This window comes from Xiphias gladius, chromosome 21 (genome assembly GCF_016859285.1).
Source record: "Xiphias gladius isolate SHS-SW01 ecotype Sanya breed wild chromosome 21, ASM1685928v1, whole genome shotgun sequence".
NCBI classification, from domain to species: Eukaryota; Metazoa; Chordata; class Actinopteri; order Istiophoriformes; family Xiphiidae; genus Xiphias; species Xiphias gladius.
In genome coordinates this window covers 16148127-16169365 of record NC_053420.1, presented here as the reverse complement: position 1 = coordinate 16169365, position 21239 = coordinate 16148127, and the positions used below count along the sequence as shown (strand labels likewise).

The 21239-nt window shown below is 38.4% G+C and overlaps 1 protein-coding gene across 8 annotated transcripts in view; it reads left to right on the top strand.

The window, feature by feature from the left end:
* The window catches only part of LOC120807540 (voltage-dependent calcium channel subunit alpha-2/delta-2-like), a 38807-nt gene that overhangs the window by 1503 nt on the left and 16065 nt on the right, over nt 1-21239 (top strand). For all 8 annotated transcript variants that reach the window (XR_005709843.1, XR_005709841.1, XR_005709839.1 and 5 more), the window contains exons 2-13: nt 7912-7993; nt 12051-12167; nt 12831-12890; nt 16750-16794; nt 16989-17124; nt 17252-17383; nt 17483-17540; nt 17631-17681; nt 19760-19859; nt 19996-20157; nt 20256-20366; nt 20490-20568. Coding sequence is in view for 2 of the 8 variants with exons in the window: in XM_040159716.1 (XP_040015650.1) it covers nt 7912-7993; nt 12051-12167; nt 12831-12890; nt 16750-16794; nt 16989-17124; nt 17252-17383; nt 17483-17540; nt 17631-17681; nt 19760-19859; nt 19996-20157; nt 20256-20366; nt 20490-20568 (1133 nt within the window). In the remaining 6 variants the exon portion in view is untranslated. The remainder of the gene's footprint in view (nt 1-7911; nt 7994-12050; nt 12168-12830; nt 12891-16749; nt 16795-16988; nt 17125-17251; nt 17384-17482; nt 17541-17630; nt 17682-19759; nt 19860-19995; nt 20158-20255; nt 20367-20489; nt 20569-21239) is intronic.

Below are 21239 nucleotides of genomic sequence, written 5' to 3'. Positions count from 1 at the left end.
TTCAAGGAGTGTATAGCTGCTGCTTTGTCCTCCTCCTCCTCCTCCTCCTACTCCTCCTCCTCCTCCTTTCCTTTATTTTTCTGCTGAGTGCTCTGAAACAGCTACATATCCCTCTGCCCCGGGTCTCTTCATGTAAACTAAATGAAGCAGAATCGCTACGCTGAAGAACAGCATCTCATTCCAATTAAGAATTAATACTGCAGCAGTGAGGATTTATTCCTCTTCTCCCTCTCTCACTTCGCCTTTTCACTCCCGCCCCTTCAGTCTTGACTCGGTCTCTTGCTTTCTGTCTCTGCTTATAGATAGATAGATAGAGAGATAGATACATAGATAGATTTATTGGCAATATTTTTTCTAGTCTACGAAGTATGGCATCCTCATGCTGCACAGAACAGGACTGGGGTTTGCATCGTGCTTTCCTCATGTTTTCTGGTTAAGGCTACTAAAAGACTTGGTTAAGTTTAGGGAAAATCATGGTTTTAGGGATGCAACAAATTATGGGTTTTATTCAAATTTTTCAGCTAATCAATTAATTTAGTGGTTCTCAAAGTGCAGGAAATGCATGACCATCAGTAGAAAAATGTGGACTGGACCTAAAGCTGGATGCATTGGACTGATATGGGAGCAATAAACAGACAAGAGTGTTCTGATGCCGGCAAGGCTGTCATTAGTATTCCAGTTATTCTACAGAAACTATTCGTAAAGTGCAACATGTGTGGAGATTGAACAGAGGAAGAAAGAAAAACTGGTGATCCTCACCATCAAGCAAAATGCATCAGTCAAATCTTAAATATGAGAGAGCCTGTCATGCTCTCAAGTTCATTGTCAGTGTAGCGGGAGACCCTTTAAGTAACCCATGAGAAACACGTGAAAAGAATCAAACAGTTCAGGTTCTAGATAATGTTCATTTAAACTCAATTTGTTTAAATAGGTTACTTTTGGCTTCCAAAGGGAGGCAAGAAAGATGAAGTTAGAGAACCACTGGATCAATCGTTGAGTCGAGAAAAAAAAGGCCATCTTAAGCCCTAGAGCCCAAAGGAAACTCTTCAAATGTGATCAATTTACAGTGATCTAAAATAGAGAGGAGCAGCAAATCCTCACATTTGGGCATTTTTGCTTCATAACAGACCTGAACAGGTAATTTGTTTTTTTCTGTTTTTCTGTTATCGATTAGTTTTCTGTTGATTTAAGAAGACTGTTAATCTAATAATTGTTGCAGCACTGCTTGTTTTTGGTTAAATTTCGAAAAGTAATGTGGTTCAAGCCAGCGCCGACTTTTTCGACATTTATCCAACGCATGGTCTTTCCCCAACCTAAGCTATGTGCTTTTAGTCGCCTAAAAATAATCATGAAAATGTCGTTTACAGTTCAGTAGTGGGGAAATAAATGAAATGTCCAGGCATCTGGTTAACACACACACATGCTGAGGGAGGCAGAGCCCAAAACATGTTTGTGTAGTGGACTGTTGCCAGTGATTTAGTAACAAGACTAAGCAAATACAGCCGTGCCTACAGCAGCTCTGTTATACTCTACAGCGGTGCCTTGAGTTAAATACTAATGTCAGCATGCTAACGTCCTAACAGTGACACTGCTAACATCCTGATGTTAAGCGGGTATAATGTTTACCATGCTCACCATGTTAGCTTAGTGAGTTGGCATGCTAACATTTGCACAACAAGTACAACAAGTACTAGTAGTAAAAGTACGGGACTAAAAGAAATTATGAGGATCACCAAAGTCAAAACACTTCACCCTGGGAAGGACATAAATGTATGAAACAAATTCTTGACAATTCATCCAGATGTTGTGGAAACTTTTCAACTGAAACCACAAAATGTGAACCTCACCAGAGGACTCACCGACAAATGGACATCCCGAGGGCCACGCCACCTACATGGCTAAAAATGTAATTGGAACAGCGTCATGCTTCCTACTAAACATATTTGCTAATGCAAATTAGTTGTATATGAAATGGAATTTTTAGGAGGCTATGGTTCTAGATGGATGGATGGATATTTACTAGGCACTGTAGACTAGCTAGATAGACATAGCACATATACATATACATAAAGCTGTAAATGTCTCCTCTATCTGCCTTTCATCCGACACCTATCGTTCTTCTGCTCCACCCTCTCGACCTCTCGCTCTCTCCACTGTAAGTGAAAATGGGACACGTCACGCAGAGCTTCTCTCGCTCACATCCCAGCGGTGTGTGAGCATAGCAGGTAACAGAGTAGAAGCACTAGTGCGCTGTGCTATTCAGCCGCCTTATCGCAGCACTGTGATGCAGAGTTTTCCGATATCCCACGGGCCTCGAAAGGAGAGCAAATGGAGCACACAGTTAAAAAAAAAAAACTCAGGACTGTGCTTCAGCTGCACTGACTCACACAGTTAAAGCTGCTCTGCAGTTCTGTGGGCTACAGTCATGTAAAAAAAAAAAAACCCAACTGATTTACACATACAGGAGAATTTTACATCCTGCACAGGGGTTTTGAATTAATTTAGGATTAAACAAGCTTGTTGGATATGGTCCTTTTAATAAGTTGATAGATTTGATTGATTGATTGAAACATTGTCATTAAGTTAATGGCAAAAATCATACGACATTCTCATGTAATAGTTTATGTTAAAAAGCCTATTTGACCTGTTTCAAGGATAAGAGATAACACTAAAATTTGGAGGATTAAGTTTCTCTGAATGTAAAGAAAGACACTGAGTTCATTTCAGTGGTCTAGTTGGACCAACAAGAAGTGAGTTCAGTAATTGATCACCTTAAGGCGCTTATACACTGTGCTGTCCCGGACTAAAAATGAGAGAAACATGGTGAAATCTTTGGTCATCAATCCAAAACGGTAGTCCTAGATCACACTGTGAGACAAGTTCACTCTTAACGGATTTTTATCAGCCAGACAAAGCCTGTGTCTAAATTCTGATAATGAGTATGCTATGAAATGACACAGAATAGACTGGTCAATATAACAGAGTAAGCTGCACTTCCAATAAAAAAAACTGTGGGAAAACACGCGCCTTTCCTAGAGAGGTGTTGGCACGCAGGTGGCCGTCAAAAAAAGAACGGGAAGGCCGCATGCTCATAACGCTCATGAATTTATTTCAGTGAGTAAAGATCAATGTTATGCACAGTGCTTTATTCAGCCGAAGCCTGAAGAGCGCAGTTTGCCGAACATTTTTTTTTTTGCAGCGGCAGTTCCAAAACATATGAGGTGCAGATGAGCGGTGTAAGTTAATGAGGCGCTTGTCGCATCCGACATCCTTCACAATTGATAGCGCAGAGTCAGGCACAGGTTGCGATTGAGATTTTATTAGACCCATAGTGCGCAGTGTGACATGTAATGAACCTGCAAGATTGCTGTTATCGTACGGTACATAGGGGTCTTTAAAAAAGAAAGAAAAGTGTCTGTATTTAGGAACTTGTGTACTGTATGTACTCATCTCTTACACTTGATAGATTTGCTTCTATGTGAGGATCACTAATGTTATCCCTAAATATACAGTACATGGGAAAACTTAACTTGATGAGAGAAGACAGACTGATTTAAATTCCGAGAATAATCTCAAGATTGCATGTGAAAGTCCGTTCTTTTTTTTAGTAGGGATTTTTTTATTTTAGATATTTTATTTGTGCGAAACAAATAAGATTTGTGTGAAAATCCCAAGATGCTGAATCACCATTGTTCCATGCAAAGTTTTATATTTGAAAAAGTTTGTAGCGAGAACTGCATTAACATTTTATAAATATATTCATTAGATCAGCCAGGAGGCCTTGGTTTCAGGGTCACAGTAATCTCATGAACGTATTAGCTTATGATATCTTAATAGAAAACTAAGCCTTGATGTTGCGTTAAAAAAACAAAAACAAATAACTTAGTTAGTTGTGCAGACTGTTCCCTTAACTTGGCACTTTCCAGAAACTCAGAAGTAAATCTCTACTTGTATAAAAGGAGTGTGAAAGGTCTAGCACTGTTCTAAGGGCTGTCTATTCATCATCAGGTCTGAAAGTATTTCAGGTCATCCGTTTCAGCTCATACTAGCATCGAAAGAGAAGAGGAAAGCTTGGCAGCATCCAGAAAAGTTGTCTCTTTCTGGACAATTGAGTCGAGATTTGCGGCTCATCTGACACTAGAAACAAGCCCGACAAGACTTTAATCTGTGATGTTGTCATGTAACTCTGCTGGGAGCTGTCTGACTGATAATGGATCGACTCTCAGGGCACACAGGATCCAGGGCGATTTTCTGGGTATTAAGATTTATTTCCTGGTTCAAACTAATCTAGGTAAAATGCTCAAATAAATATTTCGCCTCCCCAAAGTCGTCTTTAATCCATTTGGCCAGACTGAACGGCAGGGTCACCTGTCCAGCCAGTGATTGAAGGTTGAAATAGTGAAGGGAGGCAGGTGAACGGAGGGAGTTGTGAATCTTCATCGGGGCTACGGCCACTCAGTGATCCTCAGGGTATCTTGAGGACAGGGTGTCAAAGTCTGGGCATGCAGGGAGTCTGTAACATAAGGACTATGGTATTTACTATAATCTTTAGAGCATATTTTGCATCCTAAGCAGTTCCATTCCCTGTGGCTTCAACGAGGCATTGATGCACTGAGTGCGAAAGACACTAGTTCTTATACTGCAGTATGCTGCCTGTGTTCTGACTGGTTATGTAGGATTTTGTGTGCTGCTTTGAAAATGCAGACTGCGGCGGTGATTATGCCACAGTATTGATCACTGAGAGCACATTTTGGAAGAAGACAGACAGAGCACATACTGTACTGTTTGTATATGGTTGGTTAACACAAAAGATTCTTTATCAAATGACGGGATAAGTGAAAGCATTGTGATTCAAAATCATCAGGGAATGGCATTTATCAAAAGCTGTTCCACAGAGACGTTGGAATCAATGAGATTACTGGAAAAAGTGTGGTTCAATAGAGTTGTGAAGTGGGCAGCGCCGCTGGTTCCATTCTGTATTCCCATTTCATATTTTTCTTTAAATGATACCGTCAATGTTTGTGAGCATAGAAAGACAGGACTCTCCTGGACGGTGTAACAACCATGTAGGTTAATGTTAATTTCATCTTGGTTCATGAGAAATTATATTTTGTCTCTCATTTTGGTATGGAGGATGACTCCAACTACTACAAGACCCTTGAGCCTTGAGCCATGAGTCTTTGTACTCGTTTTATTTGCACTTTGTTCCCCCAAATGCTGAATATTGTATATGGAGAGAATGACAATTAAAATCTACATTGTACCTTGAGAAGAATCCAGTAGAGGTGTGAAATCAGAGCGTTAGCAAATTAAAAATGCTTCATTGTTGCAGTTGGAAAGACACCATAGCACAGCATCCAAAAGTGAATTGATTTAAGCTGCAAACTGTAAAATCCGTTTTCTCAACAGTAAAATCTTTAGCTTCTGCCTGCAATTAGCGGTGCACGTAACTTTGGAGTGTTCCCTCAAGAATCCAAGGTGGTTAGTTGTAGTGCTAACCTTGTAGTCACACCAGATAAACAGCCGAAATAAGCGTCTTTTGCTGTGTCACTTACTTGTAGCAGATCACTGCTAGTGGTGGTGCATTTCCAGCTATTCTGCAAACAGGGTGTTGACATGAAAAGTGTTTACAGGGAACTTAAAACAACATACTTGTTTTTCTCTTTAAATAATTCAATGCAGAGAAACAATTTCTATGACCTGGCCATATTCTTTGAACCTTTATACAAGCCTCCCGTCTGTTGTTTGCTTTGTCCCACTTCCATCTGAGCTCAGCCTTTGTTTAACCAGTGATCCTTTAGAGAAAAAGTCCTCACCTGAGGCTCTGGTCACTGTCAAAGTCAAGTAAATCCCAACAGCTTGTTAGTCAGTTGCAGCATGACTCTCTAAGTAGCCACAGATTTTACTCGTTGAGATGTTATTTACAGAAAAGATTCATATTTGCAGTTTTATTGAAAGAAGAGAAAAAACTAAAATTGTAAATTTCTGTTCTCCTGAAACATTGGCAAAAAAGCAGTCGGTTAGATTCATTTTGAGTTTCCTTCTATGCCACTTTTCTGCTTGATGCTTTCTGCTCTGTTACTTTATGTTCTAAAAATAATGAAATTGCTCATGAAGGATAGAGGAGGAGATGGTGTTCCTGAAGGAGATACTACATCCAAGTGCTTTAAACAAGACCTGTATAGTTTTCTAGAGATGTTTCTTTGCAGGTTGGGATGGAAATGTGTCCCAAAACAATATATATTTACAGCCCATCCAGATTCAAAGTAGAAATCTTATTTTTAATTTGGTAAATCAGAGGCCTTTTATTGGTCTTTGCATCCTCAGTTTGTTGTTAAAGCTGCTTCAACATCTAGGAGGATGTTTGTGTGGGCTGTGAGGGAGCTGGCTACTGGAACCACATGTGCTAATACAGTGGCTCCTGAGTTTCTGGTGGGTGTTCGTATGTGTTGCAGTTAACATTTAACAGAGAGGTTGGTCAGAGAGCTGGTGCTGTTGGAACCTTTTTCGTTAAATAGCCAGGTGCAAAAACCTTTTATGGGTCAAAAAAGTTTCTGTGCTGGTGCTGGCAGTCCTCCATCATCAGGTACAGTGTTTGCTGTTGTCGCTTTCAGCGCTGTTTCTGCTGCTGACTTTGATGCATTTGCAGCACTACCCCAGTTTGGCCCCTTTCTCTAACAAATCCAACTCCTGTTGTGAGCGTTACCGTGTCCATTGGTGGATGTTGCTACATTACAAAGGAATTTGCACAACATAAACACAATCAGTAGGATGACAAGTGGGGAATGATGGGTGAAGCTGGCGGACCTCCATTCCCATGTAGAGGATGATCGTCCATTATGCACCCCACAGTAACTGGGTGAAGAATATCTATTTTGAGCTCAAATGGAAAGTAGTGACTTAAACAATAGTTTAACAATATTATGGTAATATTTTTCTCACAGTTCTGGTTCAGAACTGATAACACAGTGTAGGATAAGATGGACTCCAACAAAAACAGAAAACAACCTTCATTATACTGCAGTTCATTGTCTATAGAGCAGGTTCACAACACAAGATCATCCCAGCTCCAAGCCATGTTCCTCATGTTTCTTACTATGAGAGAGGCAGTTTCTGCTTTTCATTTGTCTTAATATTAAACGTTGTCAGCTTTAAATTGCAGTTCCCAGAGATTGTTAAGTTAGTCTGCTCTAGAACCACATTTATACTAAACCTCTCCATCACAGTGGACATCTTGTTTATTCTGTCTTATTTATTTGCTCAATTTTGGAGGCAACGTGAAAAATTGAAATTGCGTCAAGTGATCCTGGCTGTCACAGTAGATTTTAAAAGCTATTTACGAATGTAATAATAATAGAGCAAGTTATATATTTTTCTTTGCTTTGGAAGTATCCTCTCACAGAATTACGATGATGAGTCTACAAAGCTGATTAGGTTACTAAAATTTCGGGGCTTACTCTCAACTTCAGGGGTGGATGCAACTGTCGTATAAGCTCCTTTTCTGTTCCTGTTGTATTTCAGACAACACTGAACCTGTGTAAGCGATGGTAATAGGACAAAATCGAAATATTTTTGTCTCGATAGGATATTTCTGATAAGGTAAATCGGTTACTAGTCAAGTTTTCCTGTTCACTCTGCTCCACAGGAAATGTCTGGATCACTGGTGCCTTTCTATTGTGTTTTGTGCAGTGTAATATGTCCTTTTGAAGCCATTAATGTGTTTTTAGTTTTTCGTTAAATAAAATACATTTTCATAGGTTGTGTTGTGATCCATGCACTGGTAAAAGCTCTATTTTCACATCATTGCGTACTTCTGTGAAATACACACACATACAGACACACTTTCACACACATATATGTTTTTCATTTGTTTATGCTGTGTGACAGTCCACCTGTGATGTTTATCCACAGGATAATGCACTGGGCCAGGCGTATCGAGCAGGAGATTGACAGAGTCTTTCAGCAAATCACTGGAGCTCAGCAGTTGAAAGGGGTGAGTGTGTAGCTCTCTTTTTATACTACACAGGTCTTACTCATCATAGTGCTGCATAAACTCAATAAGAAATGCACCGAGCAGAGAGGTCAATGTGCAAAAAATCTGTAAATCCATTAAGTTTAAGAGCTAAAGCTAAATAGGGGCATAAAACAAGCAAACAGTTACAGTCTGCCTCCTCCTTTGTTTCTTCTTTCATGATTTTCTGGGACACCTTGCAGAGCAATGAATACCCAATAACACAATGTGTTTGTTTTCCCAGGACAGACATAAAACATTGTCTAATAGCTTTTATATTCAGCAGTTTTCAGAACGTGTGCTTGTTTTTAGATGTTGTAGCCAAATGTTGCTGGCACTATTGTTTGCAATAATTATTAATCTTGCACACATTGAACGATTCCCATGGAGCGAAAGAAATACCTGAACACACGCCTACAGTGGTTAGATTTAGAATACCTACCTATACCTTTCACAAGCTGATTGTGTAATGCCTTTGTTATGTGTCAATAGTGGAACAGGCGATATGTCACTGTTTTCAGGCACATGACAGGTATCCGTTATCAAGCTCTCAGTGATTACATATTCACCTCTGGTGCATTTTTATATTACATTTTACATTACATACAGTAAGGTAGTTTGAGTCCTGATGCTCTGCAGTAACCATATGCTCTGTCATATCCTGGAAATGAGAAGCCTGGTATCTTTATTAAGGTTAACTGGTCTCAATTTGAAATAGTCATTGGATTTCTAACAGGACATTGTTTCTAGAAAGCAATGCCTCTGTTGAAAAATTTTAAAGGATAAGGCTGGTGATATTCTATATTTTTCATACTGTTGACAAATCTCTTGAAAATACAAAAACCAACACTGCGTTAGTCTGTGTCTCAGTGTTTCACCACATCCCCAGCTTAGCTGCGGCTCTGAGATCCAGGTCCATTGGTTCCAGCTGAGGACATAAATATTTTAAAAAGCGTCACAAAACAATACTTTCATTTAAAAAAAAAAAAGATGAATATTATTCAAACAGCTGGATATGGTTGTGTCCAGCAAACATTACTCAAAAGGCAGGAAATAATGCAGTTGTTCGGAACTATTTTCAACCAAAGATTTGGGAGGCTAGCAAAAATTTACACACTGTGTATGTGGAATTGAGTCAAAATAAACTACAGTGCCAGTGTTCATTGTGATGAAAGAACTTGTTACCCATTGCAACAATGCGTCTCTGTATGTGTTTTTAATAGGGTCTGTCATTCAAAAATAAAATACAACTATGAAAATTAATAAATAAACAAATAACCATGAAACATAAATTTAAGGAACAAATTAAAATTGCAAGATGTAAATAAATGCTGAATGTAAATATCCAGTTTTCAAAAATTGATTCATTTTATTTTATGTAGCTAGTCAAGGTTATTTCACATCCTCGCTGTAACAGGTGGCTGGGAGTAAGGGGTTGTCCCTGAAAAGGCAAATGCCAAGAAACGGGACCAAAGATCATCTGCAGGGGGCAAGAGAGCCCTGCTCTGGGAAGATGTGTGGGGGCGTTCCCTCAGCAGAGAGCGGCAGCACGTGTCCTCTCTGTTTGTGTCACAGCAGAGCAGATGGCGCGCCTGCAGCCTGCAGTAATGCCTTGATGTGAGACTCATTTGTTCATTCAATCCTCATTAATCCGTCCATGTTCCTGAAACACTCTGGCTCTGTTAAGAAATTGTTCTACTCTGCCCGGGACAATCTGTGCAATGTCCTCTTGTCGAGGACACGCCTGTAATTTAAATGAAACGTCTTTTTCAATTCTTCAGCCAATAAAAAGCCACGATAATTTTGATGCTTTCTGTGAAACTGCCCCACTCGAGATTCGATCCTTTACCACTTAGACTGCTAATGCTGGGGCTAGTAAAAACCATTCAAGACCCCCTTAACTAGTTGTCAAAATAACAGGACTAAGAGTCTGAAGCCATGCTAGTTGCTCTGTGCAGCTGTTCTCATGCACAGTGTTGCTTAAAGCTAAATGCTAAGTTTAGCATGCTAACATGCTCACAGCTGCAATGCTATCATGCTAGGATGCTTAGTTTTGCACTTATTTGGAATTGAATTTGAATTTGGAATTTGTTTAGTAAAAAGGACCTTTCAACTACCTGGTCTGGTTTATTCGGAGCCATTAGCAAACAGTTCCTATACTGTAGATGTTAACTTCCTCTGGCTTTGCACCTGCAGAAAATTAGGGCCAAGATTTTGACTGTAAACGCATATTAATTAGATGTAAAAATTTGGACTGTTAATCTTAGATATCAAGTGCGAGAATACAACAGAGCTGTTTAATATACGGTGTTATATAAAAATGGTGTAGTAAAATGAAATTCCCATTATATGGTAAGTAAAAGAAGGAAACGGTCTATTCAATGTCTTTTTCTTCACATCAATGCAACTTCTGTATGTATTTAATGCTCCAAATGAAGGATACTGTGCAGATTCTTTTAGTACTTAATGAATTTTTCCAGTGTTTTTTTCTTTTTTTTTTTTTTTTAATCCTGAAGATCACTGCCAAATATTTTTAAAATAATTCTTGGCAAAAGTCAGTTGGGTTATTCAGCCATAATGTTATTTGTTCTAGGTTTTTAAAGTAGAAATGCGTTGGAAACAAAACTGAAGAAATATGTCTGTAACCAATTATTGCAGAGGATTACTCCATGCTGCTTTATCTGCCTTCACTCTAGTGTCATTCCCAGATGTCTCCTGACTACCCATAAAGCTCTCTGGTGTAAGAAATCATGAGGGATACTTAGTGAGGGTGTTGAAAGTACATATTTCAGGTCCTCTGAAGTTAACTGTGATGTGTTTCCACGTGTGGTCTGATTTAACTCCGGGTCCTCTGGAGAAGAGCATTAAGAACATCATCTAGGGAGAATCTGGTTCTTTGAGTCTGCAGTGAGCTTTAGACCCAAGTTTTCATCGAATGAAAAGGACAGACAGTCATTTTTGCTAGCCATGGAGTGTATCATGAAGTCAGCCATATAGATTCTAATGGGTTTGTAAATAGACAAAAAAAATGTCATCTCTTCAGTACTTTTTATTTTCATTGGAAAATAAAATAAACCTCAATCTAAGGTACAATCAGCCTCATATATGATACTATATCACAGGCTGCTGCACTTCATGGGACAACGTTATTAGCAGAGGAAATAAAGCTGAATGTCTAACATGCAACCAGCCACCTCGTGGTCCAAACTTCATAATCATCTTGTAAATCTCACACTGACTTTATTGCACAAAGTCACAGTATGGCTCTGTGTTGTTGTATTATTATAGACCACAGAAGACAATTTTAAATAATATAATGAACATGTTTTTTTTCACTGACTTAATGTAACGCAGCAGTCACACAAGTTAATGTATTGTCCTGGATTTCAAAATGCTCTTTTTAGAGAGATTTCATGTTTCGATCTTTCAGTAACCATCTTGACCTTGTATGTTGAAGTAAATAACCTTAACATTACTTTATGGCTAAAAGAATATCTGCCACATGGTGTCAGCGTAATTCAGGAATAAAACACTGTGTTTCTTCAGTGAAAATTATTCCAAAGACAACAGACATTGTGTGTGAATAGATTACATGAAAGGAGCCATATTTAGATTTGCATTAAACACCCGTGTCAGTATTTAAACATAAAAAGGATTTGCTTTTGGAAATTCATGGGCTTTGAATTCTAAGGCTGTGTCTTCTTTCAGGAATGCTCTGAGATGTTGAGATTCAAATTTTCCAGTTTTGCATCTGTTTTCTTAAATGTTTGTTTCTTTAGCTTCGCAAAATACAGACTTGAAAATGATTTTTATATATTTATTTTCAAATATCAAATAACACCACACAGATGCTGCCCAGTACAATCAATTGCATTTATGGTAAAGCAGATTTGTGCCAAGTCACCTTAGACAATGAAAGTCAAGGGTTAAAAATTGTCAATAGAAAGACATTAGGTCAGCAGAAAGAGACTTTACAGAATGACTGCGCAGCTTTTTTTGCTCTTACATTTATTATTTATTGTCCATTAAAAATTTACAGATATACAATGAAGAAAGACGACGATTTAGTCTGGTGAAGAATCAGCCTCGGAAGATTGTGGAGAGGGTGGCCTCAGACATTGAGAAACTCTTGGCTAAGAAGCGCAAAGCCCTTGATGTCAGTATATATCTTTTCCCGACAAATATGAAACAGTTTATTGAAACCACTGACTATACCAACGTATGTGCTGCCTATTTAATCTTTTGTTAATAACTGTAAATGTTTCTTTTCTGAAGGTGCAGTGATCTCTCTTAGAACTAAATTGTTCAGTGTTGAGTGATAAAGCAGAGTAGTAGCTTATTACTAATTTCATGTCTACAGAGTGAGTTTAATACATTTCTATGTAATAATAATGCAGAATTACATTTATGCATTTTATTTGTATGTCTTAATGTAAAGTACATTTCAAAATTATTGTAAGAGACACGAATTGATAGTTCTGTGGCAGATCCAGCCAGTGAAAATGAGAATTTTGAGTTTTTTCTTCATTGGTAAAGCTCTGGATGAGTTCACTGACAAAGCAAAACTTTCTTGCAACTCTTGCGTTAAAGTTTAGTAAAGACCTAGCCTGAGAACATTACTCGCTTACAGTAATTCATGCTGCCTTTTATTGTTGGTTGAATCCACACAGCAACAGCTCAGCTGCAGATAATATACTGTATCTCCAGTAAATCATGTCAGAACAGCTCTGGTGTGGTGCAAACTGCAGGACTATGTGTTTTGAGACAAGACATTGCGTTAAACATGCTCCTCTAATGTTCCTCTGTTGTCAATATTTAGAGGTTAGCCAGTGAAGCAGAGCGGCTCCAGCGAGAGCATCTGTGGCAGGATGGAATCAAGGTAAGACCTGAAAACTATATTTAGAACCGTGCTCTGAGATGCAGTGCAGTCTGTTACCTGATGAACCCAAAAACCTCCATTTGTCTGTGTTATGTTTTCATGTATTATAAAGCCTAGACAATTTAAGGGTTTTTTGTTGGAACATTTTTCTGTCAGTACAGTGTTTAATTGCTGACCGGTCCTATCTGTAGCGCTATTTTGAGTTTCTTGTAAAGAGGTTTCTTCGACACATTTTGCTGTCTTTTCATGTCTTCAGTGGATTAGAACTTGGGGTGAAGTCAGTGGGAAAGTGTCAAGGACGTAGAATGACATTGTTTGGTAATCTTTTATGCATTGTTGTCTCACCATCATGATTTAATGAAGACAGTACTATAGTCACTGGTACATCTACTGTAAATATACAACAGTACCCTTTACAGCAATATTTTTTTTTATTTTTGCAGGTACGATAATTTTTACAGTATTTCATCTGTATTTCCTTACCAAATTGTATTTTAGAATACTTTTTTGAATACAGATTTAGAATGTGTACATCATTATACTTTTGTCAGACAAAAGAATAAAGGTGAACATATTCCCTCACAGAGTGGAAATTTTTTACGCAGTCAAATTTAACCATGATGTAAACTCAACCCAGATGGGATATATCTCTGAGCGATGTGACTCTAAATGGGACGACCTGAGAAAGAAAGAACATTTACACCAGTCAGCTGAGCAGATCTCTCAGCACTCGGCTGGGTGAAACGGATGAAACTGAGTGCACTCAGCCGTGCTATTCTGTTGAGTCCTACACACATTGGCATTCCACTTTTCCACACGGTCTGCTTCATATGCCCAACAAAATGAGACGGGGTTAACCTCATCCTCTCACATGGCCCCTCGCATCCTTCTCTGAGGCACTGAATCCCCCTGTCATTCTAAAAGACCACACTGGCGATTTTGCATTGTTTATCCCATTCATTGAAAGCTGTGCATACTTACATGTGATTAAATATTTGCATGTCATAAGCTTTTAGATTGATTTCCCACCTTCCAGTGATCTGCTGTTTTCCATTCTTTTCTGTATGAAAATTTAAATAAAAGTTCCAAGGAAGCCAAATTCCTAAATAAAATAGTCTAGAGCTTTCAATCACATCTTACATCCCAAAACTGTTTCAAGATGTCTTTATTTGTGTGAGTGTGTGTTTGTGTGTTTTTGTGTGTGTGTGTGTGTGTGTAATTCCATCTCAACTATAGACAGGGTTGCTGCTAATTTGTTACTCTTTCGTGTTCTTTTCAAAAAACTTTGACTCGAATTTGTTTCAAGAGTAAGGATACAGTATTATGAATGATTCAAGAGATGACCAGAGACTGAATATTTCAAACTGTTGTGACAACCGTGACAGTCCACTCAGTAGCTATTCTGGAGCTTTTGATCATTTGACATGATCTCCCTCAACAGATGGAGTTGCCCAGTTGCGATGGTTATGAGGTGGAGTTTGAAAAAAATGGAGGAAAGAAAAACGAGCAAAATGGAAAGTAAAACATCTACAATTCTATGAAAACAGGGCATAGTCCCATCTGCTGAGGAAGATTGTGTGATATGATCAAAAGCCCCACAACGGCTACTAAATGGACAGATTGTGCTGTTTCCAAGAATTAACTTTCAATCCAAACATTTCTCGCAGAATAACTCAGTGTATCTTATCATATTAAAGAGGTGGAATATTTGGCAGAGGACTGAAGCACTGCTCACAGAGCTCTCAGGAGAAGTTAACACGGAGGATGAGAAATGTCACTTCTTTGGACTGACTGATATAGAGCACTGGGTATTTCAGAGCTGTACTCTGCTGAGAACAGGAGATCCGTATAAGTAACAGCAAAAAGATGAATAGCAGACAGAGGGAAAGTTGTAATGTTTAGTTGAATAGTTGAATATAGGCTAAAGCGCTCTTTGGAGATAAGATTTGGTAATCAGAACAGGCCAAAAATAGAAGCCTATCAGCCTTTGGATAGATGTCACGCTTTTTCTGATGTATGTTGAGTCTCGGCAAAAACTAAGACTAACAGATGGCGATGCTCTACCCGGGCCTCAAAGCCTGTCTACTGATTCATTATGTGACAGTGCTGAGCAGAAAACAATTGGCATACATTTGGTGGTTACAGCTTCGCAAATGGGAAGATTTGCTGCTTTTCTCTATTTTGTATCATTGTGTTTTTATGCCCTGCCACGATGCTACACGGTGTGCGGGACGTTATGTCGTCATGCTGGCAACTCCTACCCTGTGACTCTGTTACTCTTCATTGTAGAAACCTCATACCTACACCACAGGTCTGGAGCAGATGATCTGATTAAATTTTGGAGCACCTTTTATTAAATCCGCATATTAAGGAGGTGACACAGATTTCCCAGGAATTGCTGTAACTCTTTCACACTGTAAGCCTACAGGTTAATAATGATAACAGATTTTGTTTTTCAGACATAACTTTGGGGCATGGTAACTTTTGATGTTCATTTGTCTTTTGTTTAGTCTTTATTTAATCAGGCAGTCTCATTGAGATTAAAATCTCTTTTCCATTAGAGACCTGAGAACCAGACACATTCACAAGAACACAGTCAGCAAGACAGAAACAATACAACTATACAATACAAGGAACTAAGAAACAGGAAAATAAGAAAAACATTTAAAAGAATCATTTAAAAAAAAACAAAAAAAACATCAGGTAATAAAGCTTTAAAATCTCCAAGGGAAATGTTAGTCTAGTTTGAGGGCAGTTTGCAGTTTATTCCATTTAAACGGTGCATAGTACCCGAAACCAGATCTGCCAACATTAGTGTGTATATGAGAGATATCTAATGTTGAGGAGTTACTGGATCATTTGCTGTAAATACTAGATTTAAATGAGAGAATAGACGTGAGGTAGTTTAAAAGGCTTCAGCAGTCGAGCTTTACATATGAATAACATGAGATGGCTAGTTTTTCTCGACTGTACCGTGTGGTACAGAGAGCAATCATGAGTATGCTATTTGTCATTTGTGATAAAGCGTAGTGCACTAGGATACACAGAGTTTAAGAGCTGGGGTGCTGATGGGGCAGCACAACAGTACAGAATATCTCCATAGTCAAGGACCGGCATCCATGTACTTGGTCTTTTCAGCATTTAAAACAAATTAACTTATTAACATTTTTTAGATTGAATGATTAATTGGTTAATTAATTAATTGGGTCTATGCATGAACGCATTGGTCTACAGTATCTTGCTGTCAATCAGCACTTCACTAGACTTGGTTCTTGTGAAAAAAAATGAGCCACAATGCATGGTTGTAACTCTTCTTTGTGTGATGTGGTCCAAGCAACATGTGTTTGTTCATGTTCCACTCTTCTGAAATGGCAGAACAGGTAAAGAGCTTGTTATCCATTAGGTTTGTTTATCCATTTTCTCCTTTGTTAATTATTGGGTTTGATGCTGTTTTATCAGTTTCAGCAAAAACCTGACAGATTTGACTGACCGGACTACTGTTCTGTAATGAGTTATCATATTTAAAGTTATAATAAAATGCATTTTGTGAGTGAATGTTTCTAGGCGACACCAACTTCTACATCCCTGGTTATCCTGAATGAAAATGTGAATTATGTCCTTACTTAAAGCTAATAAGAGAGGCAGATAAATAAAAGAAGTTAAAAAAAAAATGCAGTTTTGGGGATTGATACGGTTAATCAATAATGAAGACTATTAATCAATGAATAATCAAAATAATTTTTGGCGCAACCCTGATTTCTTACCTTCTGTGTGTAGAAGGTGAATTGACCTACATACAAGTGATTACCTGTCCTCATATTGTGTCGTGGTTCTCATATCTGCGTCTGTTTTCCTCTAGGAGTTGGACATGGCTTATTATGACTCTAAGGCTGAGCTGGATTATGTGAGTAAGGGAAAAATAAACTGATTCCTCTGCTCTTTTATACTTATTGAGGCTTTTCAACAGAGGGAAGTTTTTAGTTGAGTTTTTTTTTTTTTTGATGTGATATAAATTAAAATTTTTTCATCGAAATTTGTTTTCAAAGGCAATTTAAGGCAGTAAGATACGAATAAAAATGTTTTCTCTTGTTGTCATAGTATTCAATGGATGGAGAAGGAGAGGTGGAAAATCCTTCCCATATCAAGCTGGAGTTTGTTTATGATCCAAACTTCAAAAACAATGTAAACTATTCCTACACAGCTGTTCAGATTCCCACAGATATTTATAAAGGAGGCAAGTGGATATCTTATGTTTTTTTTTTCTTTTCCACTGAAACCTGTAATAATGTCAGGCCCTTGTGGTTTAATTTTACATTTTTTTTTTTTTTTATGTCTATAATGTGTTACTCTTTTCGCATCAGCTCCAGTCATTCTGAATGAGTTGAACTGGACGCAGGCGCTGGAGAAAGTCTTCATGGAGAACAGTCGGGAGGATCCGTCACTGCTGTGGCAAGCATTCGGGAGTGCGACGGGAGTCACCCGCTACTATCCAGGTAGAGTGAATTTGTGTGTCATTGTAAAAGGAATGGACAAAGCCTTATTCAAATTTACATAAACAGCATACAGGAAGCAATTTCTTTTCACTTTTACAGCTACGCCTTGGAAAGCCCCTGATAAAATCGACCTGTATGACGTCAGGAGGAGGCCCTGGTACAGTAGGCTTTTTCACTCTGGCCTTTCATATGTGCAGTAGATTTAGAAGGTTGACATTTTGTGTCCTTTCTTTCCCTTTTGTCACAGGTACATCCAGGGCGCCTCATCCCCTAAAGATATGGTCATTCTCGTCGATGTGTAAGTCATTGATAATGTTTCATAAAGTTTGGTTGGGTATTCTCCTGGGTTTATTAATTAGCCTACATTTGAGTGTAAAATGGATCTACTGGCAAAAGTGCTGTATTTGTGTGAAGCTTCTATTACTGCTTGCATCCTTGTGAACCAAAGAACATTCAACACTTTATCTCTCTTCTCTCTCTCTCTCTTCATCTTCCCAGCATTTCCTTCTCACTCACAAGTGAACAAACTATTTATGGTGTCGTTTCATGCAAGTGAGCAGTGTTTTCGGGCTCCTGCTCCTATTGGCCTGCAATACTGGAGAAAGAGACAGAGCCAGACTTAGGTTGTCTTGTAGTGGGAAAACAGTGCACCTGGCACTGACTCTACGCCAAAATGAGCAGAGAGTGCAGCTCATACTGTTTATCATGTGCAGACAGCCTAAAGGGTTAAGTTAGAGGATGATTCAGAAACTAGAACGAAATCTAAATGAGTTTTACTAAAGGGTGTTTTGTAGTTTAAACTGGAGTAACAGCACGGCATGTAATAGATACAATTTAATGAGACATGAAGACCCTCCACTATTTTATGACATTTTGGGAAATGTGCCTATTTGCTTTCTGGTGGAGATTTTTGCAATTACATTTATTTACAGATTAAAAAAAAGAAAATATAACATCTTAATTAGTGAGAGTTTAGAGATGCTGGTAGGTGGCTGTTTTCCCCTGTTTCCTGTCTTTATGCTAAGCTAACTGGCAGCTGGCTGTAGCTTCATATTTAACAGACAGGTATGATAGTGGTTTCAATGGTCTCATCTAACTATTGCTTTAAGCTTAAACATGATCAGACCAAGTTTTCTCTCCTGTTCCTACAGTAGATCAGAGAGCAGAAAGTGCTTTGCTAACTGTATTCAGATTCATGGTCATGGTCGACTACAGCAGTCTGTTACTGTCACAGTACTGTCCCCATGGCTGGCATTCATTGTGGTGATAAAGGCTCATTCATTGGCACTCTTTGCAGCTAATCCTATTATTGAGTGGAATGAAAAAAAAAGCAGGAGAAGTAGCCCTTACAAATGAACTTTCATCAACATGAAACGTGTTTGTTAGCTCATCACATGTGCTCTAAATGTTTTTCATGTGCTGAGGCAGCCAAGTATTCAAGTAAAAATAGGTTGTTGTTTTTATTTTTCTTGTTTCTCCGCATCATTTTTTACCCATAGTGAAGAAACAGTGTGTTGAATAAGCTGCAGGCCAAAAACCTGAAAATCAAAGGCTCTATATTAATTCATCAGGATATAAATATTAAATAGTGTTTGTCCATGTTTTCACTGGGGTTACACCAAGGTTTCGTGCTTGCAATTTTAGCAGCACTGCTGAAAATTGTGTGTGGGTTTATGCAAAATGTACATTAGTGCGTTTCTCTGTGGACTGCAAAATACGGGAGGAGGGAACAGAATTACAAACAAATAGTCGCTGAAAAGGATGTAACAATGCAGATTAATCACTGCTGCAGGGGAAACTGTCTGTGATGGAACATCTGGAGGTCGCTTGTGTAAAGTTTTAAGCACTACTGAAGATTTTAGTCAGGAAGAGAGAGTGTGTATTGTAACTCAAGCAGTTAATTATACTGTACTTTTTTAAAAAGGTACAGCCTGTAGGTAAGCTTATTGGATTTATAAAAATCTCTTTAAGCAATAACACAAGAGTTTACCAAAGTTTACCAAAACTATTTCTATATTGACTTTTTTTTTTCATAATTTTGAGAGAATTTTAAAATTTAACCTTTTTTAAATCTTTTTGTCGAGTTAATATTTCCTCACATTTCCTCCATTGTTATCAGGTTCTGCACTAATTTGCACAAGAATGAGTCTCAAACAGCACAAAATTTGGTCCTGTGTAGCAGCACTTTATTTCTCAGTTGCAGCTGGGCTCATATACTCTACACCTCAATGTTAGTACATACTTTGAAACATGTGCTGCGGCATAATTTTGCAGACCAGCATATATGTAAAATGGTTTCTTTTTTCTGCTGCTTGCCTATATCCCTGTGCATGTATTTGAGCACGTGATTAGGATGATACTTGTGTGTTTCCTCAGGAGCGGCAGTGTCAGCGGACTCACCCTAAAACTGATCAAAGCGTCAGTGATGGAAATGCTGGACACTTTGTCTGATGATGACTATGTCAACGTGGCCAGGGTTAGCATCTGCTACACTTAATCACTGATTCTCTGTCATTTTACATCTCTCTGTCTTCACTTTGTTTGCACTTGTTTTCTTCATTTTTAAGTCTCTCCATATCTGAGCCTCGTCTGTGTCTCCTGCTGTGTTTCAGTTCAACGAGAAGGCCGAGGCCGTGGTTCCATGCTTCAGACATCTAGTCCAGGCAAATGTGCGCAACAAAAAGATCTTCAAGGATGCAGTGCAGCAGATGCAGGCAAAAGGCACCACTGACTACAAGTCTGGATTTCATTTTGCCTTCAACCAGCTGTTGAATGTAAATGAACATATTAGATAGATTATGTCAATACCAACGTCCGTACACACTGTTTCACTATATTCTCCAAACTCCTTTTTCGATTTGTTTTTTTCCAGAAGACAAATGTCCCCCGGGCTAACTGCAATAAAATAATCATGCTGTTTACTGATGGAGGAGAGGACAGAGCTCAGGATGTCTTCATGCAATACAACTGGCCCAACAAAACGGTTGGTTTCTTCCGATTATTTCACCTCTCAGTTACATCCAGTGTTTGAACAGGATGCATTGTGTTGTCTTAATCATCCTCTAAAAAACTTTTTGTTTTATTTTCTCCACTTGTCGCCCCTAAGGTTCGAGTATTCACCTTTTCTGTGGGTCAACACAACTATGATGTCACACCCTTACAATGGATTGCATGTACCAATAAAGGTCAGCTGGGTGTTCTGTGTAATTCATTCAATTTTATTTATTCCCTATATCACATACCGAACTGTAGAGCAGTGGTTCCCAACCTATTCTGTCTGATGTTCCCCCACAGCCCTGTCACATGAGCTCAATTACCCTGCAATCAACACCACCTGTCATGTTCCTAATATGTTCATATCGATGGAGTATATTCTGGATGTTATTTTACAGCATTAGTTATATAAAACTGGATATTTGTTACTCTATTTTGTTTTTTTTTTCGTAAAATTTAAATGTTGCTTTGGCCAATTTTGCATTTGTACTTGTGCTACTTAGAGTGGTTGTAGCAGCTACTACCACTCTAAGTAGTATTAGCATTTCAACCATTTACTCATTACTTTAAGCAAACTATTTCAATTTCTCTGCTCGCTTGCCAACCAGTTTTCATGCACTCAGGTTGATTGGCATCTTAATGGTTACTGTATTTACTAAATCCTATTATAAAATGTGGATATATTATTTATTTTTAGTTGAGTTTAGTTAATTAGTTGAGCTTCCCATGTACTCCCTGGCAACTGCAGAATGGTCCCCTGGGGTAAAAGAGCTCCTTGTATATCAAAAAAATAAGGTTTTCAGAAGGTAAGACTGCAATCTGCAATTCATTTGCTAAACCAAAAAAATAATAAAGCTAATAA